The following is a 4239-nucleotide window of genomic DNA, read 5'->3' on the forward strand; positions in this document are numbered from 1 at the left end:
GCGGGACAGGGTGGGATGGCTGCCACTGCCGTGACGTACTCCACTGTCTCTTGGCACAGACCTGCAGCCACTGGACATCCTCTCGGAGGTGGTTCCTGCCGGCAGGCTGGCTCATGGCATGAGGGTCTTTCAAGTGCAGGGGGTGCATGGCTTCCAGCTCACCACCTCGCGGCCCCGTGCCCTGGGCTTCCCCGCCTCCCGGCTCTTCATTCACTGTGACTGCTTCCCTGAGGAGTTCTCCATCATCATCACACTGAGAGTCCTCAGCATCCCTGCCAAGGTAAGCACTGCCAGCTGGGCACGGAGCAGGCACAGCCCGGCTCTGCAGCTTGCGCACACAGATTTGAGTCCATGCCCTCCTGCAGAGAAACGAATACGTCTTCACACTGATGGCGGAGGAGAACCCCAGCGTGCTGGTGGGGCTGCGCTATGCCCCCGACAAGCTCCACTTCATCTTCTGGAGCCAGGAGCGTGCCGGTGGCTGGCAGACCCACGTCACCTTCCCCAACGTCTCCCTCTCTGACAACCAGTGGCACACGCTCATCCTGGCTGTCTCCGGCCAGTCCTTCTCCCTGACAGTGGACTGCAGTGTCCCCAAGGACGTGTAGGTTGGGGTGGCGGTGGGGGGCTTGGGAGGGCTGTGCAGAGGCCCTGGTTCCCTGGCAGGGTGATGCTCCTCCACCAGCATCTCCTCTAGCCAGCAGCAGACACCATGAAATTGTCCCCTGCATCTCCTCTGCCCATCCGCAGGGTGGCGGAGACACCGTTTCCAGCCTCTCTGTCGGTGAAGAGAGCCAGCTTCTACCTGGGCAACAGGAGGAGAAGGAAAGGCATGTTTACGGTAGGTGCCCCACAGTGCGGGGCAGCCGGGGGGTGCTCCTGGCTGGCCATGGGATGAGCTGCAGCCCCTTCAGCCTCCTACACTGGCAGGGCTTGGGCCACAGCATGGGCAGCGGAGGTGGCTGTGAGTCCCGCTGCCAGGCTTGGTCCCTGTCCGGCTGTGGGCATGCAAGGGGCAGTGCTGGTGACTGACACTTTGTGGAACAAATGTGTTTTTAAGAGGGCGTTGTCAGCAGCATGGTGGCAGAAAGACAGTTGATGGCACAGTCTCGTTGATATAAAAGTTAGGGCAGTGCATGATCCTGACCGGTAGCGAAAAGTGGAGGCAGTGAAAGCCACCTGCAGCCAACGAGCCCCTTGCCAATGCTCCCCTTGTACCAGCTGTTGAACTGCCTGGGATGGAGATTTTGGCAGGCTGGGCATGTAACGAGGATCTGATAAATGTGCATGAATCCCATAGAGGCTTCCACGGCCCAGGAGGGAGGGCAACGAGCAAGAGTCAGGAGGGAAATCCAGGGAATTAATCACCTGCAGTTTCCATTTCGTGGTCTTGCTGGACTTGCTCTCCATCCTGCTGCTCCCGCTTTCCCAGGGCTTGCTGAGACAGCTTGTCCTGCTGCCAGGAGCTGATGCCACCCCTCGGATATGCACTGCCATGAACTTTAAAGTAGCGATGCTCTCTGTCCCCACTGTCCTCCAGGATGTCCCCGTGAAGCCAACGAGCAACGAGGTGCTAAAATACCCCTACGGTCAGTAACTACCTGTGGCGCGGGCTCGGTTGGCCACCTTCTGCATTTGTTGAGGAAGGCTCTTTGTGTGGGACTAGGGACAGAGCAGGAGTGGAGGGGGAGGGGGTGTCCCCAGCACCATCTGTTTCTCAATGTGTGTGTGTGGTGGGATCGCTGTCCAAAACCCCCCTGGAGAGCCGGGGTGCCCTTTCCCGGGTCTCTTGGCAGCACTGGGCTCATGCCAGTAGCCCCACAGGTACCAGCCCCCAGGGTTTTCTCAGCCGATGGCTTCCTGGCTCGGTGCCGGCATGCCGTTTCCCCCGTTCCCTGGTGCCTGTCATCAGGATGGGACCAGGACATCCAACCTCCCTGTGTGCATGGGGACGAGCCTTGCTGCTTCTCCAACGTGTGCTGAGGCACCTGCCTTGCTCCTTCTCCATGCCCAGAGACTGACACGAAGGTGACCCTGGGGTCCCGTCCACCCTGCACCAAGCAGGAGAAGGCGCAGTTCTGGTTCAACGCCTCCCAGCGAGGGCTGTACCTCTGCAACGGCAGCGCCTGGATTTCCATGCTGGAAGGTACTGGTGTGCAATATGCTCTCAGGAATGGAATGAGGCTCTCACAGCAGAGGAGGAGCAGAGATTTGCCCTTGACAGCACTTTGGGGTGGGAACAAAGTCAGGCAACAGCAGAATGAGGGGGCTGGGGTGTCCCCCTGCCTCTCCCCTGCTTGGCTGGCTTCGCTTTGCTCTTAGTGCCCACATCAACACTTCCAGTGCAGCTCTGGATTCAAGCGCCTCTGTGAGCCAGCTCCCCAGTCACTCACACAGTGCCCGTGTTGTCCATCCACCTTATCCATGTTGTCCATCCCTCCTGGGGCTTCTCCAGTCAGGAGTGAGCTCCCGGTCTGTCCGAGTGGGACAGTTCACCCCACGGAGAGCCATTCCTGGGGTGCGGGGGTGCTCCCTGCCGTGGGGTCCCAAAGGCACAGGTGCTCCCGGTGCTGAAGCGTTTGCGGGGTGGACAAGAAGGAGCAGAAAGACTCATCAGCTGCCAAAGATACCAGAGGGAGCAATGGGAGCGTGGCAGAGGCAGGTCCCAGTGTCGTCCCAGCTCTGGTGGCTTTTGTGCAGAAAATAGTGGGGCAACATTGGAGCAACAAGGTGGCAAAGCAACCAGAGCCTGGAGGGATGGATGGTATTCGACAATGAAATGGATTTTGCCCACAGGCACTCTCCCACTTTCTCCAGGCAGTCTGCCCAGGATTCCTGGTGAGGACATGGAGGACGGGGCATGCCTACAACCAAGCCATCCTTCCCCCCTCTCCCAGGGTTTTTCTTAAGCTGGCGCCCACGTGGTGGGTTTGGATGAGCCGTTTGCTCTCCACAGGAGCTAGCAGTAGCTGGAGTCCCCATCCTTCCCTACTTCTGGAAGTCATCAGGATTGGCACTGTGTCCTTGTTTTCCCAAGGAGACCTCATGCTGAGATCTTGCTGACCTGTGTCCTGTGGTGCCACCAACACTGGCCCTTCTTGTAGCCCTTCTCCTGCCATTTGTCCCTTCCAGTGCCCACCCATTTGCCGTTGGGACCACTCTTAGCATTTCTGTTCTAATTTCTGGCATTAATTCTGTCTAAGTCTTCTCTAACTTCTTCCAGAGCTCATGCTGACTCCAGCCAGAGAAAACATCTGGTGCAGGGCTGCTGCAGGTCGGTACGGGTTAACCTGGCTGGTCTCAGCAGCCCAGGCCCTTTTGCTGTAGGTCTCTTCCTCTCCTCCTCGTTCTCTTTAGGATAAATATATCAACCCATTTCATAAGAAGCAATCAAAATCTGTGGTGTGTCGTTCTCCCCACCTCCCAGAGGAGACTGCCTGGCAAAGCATTTTGCAGCCCTGCCTTCCGCCAAAGAACAGGGAGGGGTGGATGGAGCTGGATGTGCTGCCCAACAAGATGGAGTCAGGCCTTTTACCACCACCTTGGGTTTTGGCCCATCACCACCAGCAACACCACAACCTTCATTTTCCCCCATAAAGCTCCATACAGCAGCAAGTGCCACTGAGCCAGCTCTGCTATGCAACGTGGGGCACCTCTCCAGGCAGGGTCATCTAGTTTTAACCTCGCCCCTCCTTTTTTGTGATCTCCTAGTCAAACAAAGGCTGGACTATGTGGAGGAGTACCAGAACCTGGTGACCAACTCTGAGACGATGGGAGTTGAGGTCTTCACCATCCCAGAGGTGGGACTATTCGCAGCCACTGCCAACCGGTACACCCCCCCGGGATCGGCCATCTATAAGTGGACCGACGGGAAGTTTGTGCCCTACCAGAACATCCCCACCTACCAAGCTCAGTCCTGGAAGTATTTCACCATAGGAAAGAAGGTAAGTCTGCCTGGAAGGTTATTTCAGTGCCTTCATATTTCAGTGTATTAAACTGCAATTGCCCAACACTGGCTTCTCCTCTGAAGCCCTGAGTCTCGGGCATGGTTTAGGGGGTGAATATTTCTCTCTTCTGTCTTTGATGGGGTCATGCTGATACATGTATTCAGCCAGTAAGAGTCTGTCCTAGGGACTGCTGGCTGATCTCTGGGCTGCCCTCTGTGTTTTACTATTTTTGCCGAGACAGAAGTATCAGGCCATTTTCAGCAACTGATGCTCACAGTGTAGGTAATTGCGT

At 57.1% G+C, this 4239-nt stretch overlaps 1 protein-coding gene across 1 annotated transcript in view; it reads left to right on the plus strand.

Moving 5' to 3' along the window:
- TSPEAR (thrombospondin-type laminin G domain and EAR repeats) overlaps positions 1 to 4239 on the plus strand; it is a 13580-nt gene that overhangs the window by 2824 nt on the left and 6517 nt on the right. Inside the window, exons 2-7 of the mRNA XM_009320214.1 lie at positions 60 to 280; positions 366 to 604; positions 751 to 841; positions 1433 to 1589; positions 2015 to 2146; positions 3712 to 3944. Coding sequence (XP_009318489.1) covers positions 60 to 280; positions 366 to 604; positions 751 to 841; positions 1433 to 1589; positions 2015 to 2146; positions 3712 to 3944 — 1073 coding nt within the window. The remainder of the gene's footprint in view (positions 1 to 59; positions 281 to 365; positions 605 to 750; positions 842 to 1432; positions 1590 to 2014; positions 2147 to 3711; positions 3945 to 4239) is intronic.

This window comes from Pygoscelis adeliae, unplaced genomic scaffold, assembly GCF_000699105.1.
Source record: "Pygoscelis adeliae isolate BGI_AS28 unplaced genomic scaffold, ASM69910v1 Scaffold833, whole genome shotgun sequence".
In the NCBI taxonomy this organism is placed as follows: Eukaryota; Metazoa; Chordata; class Aves; order Sphenisciformes; family Spheniscidae; genus Pygoscelis; species Pygoscelis adeliae.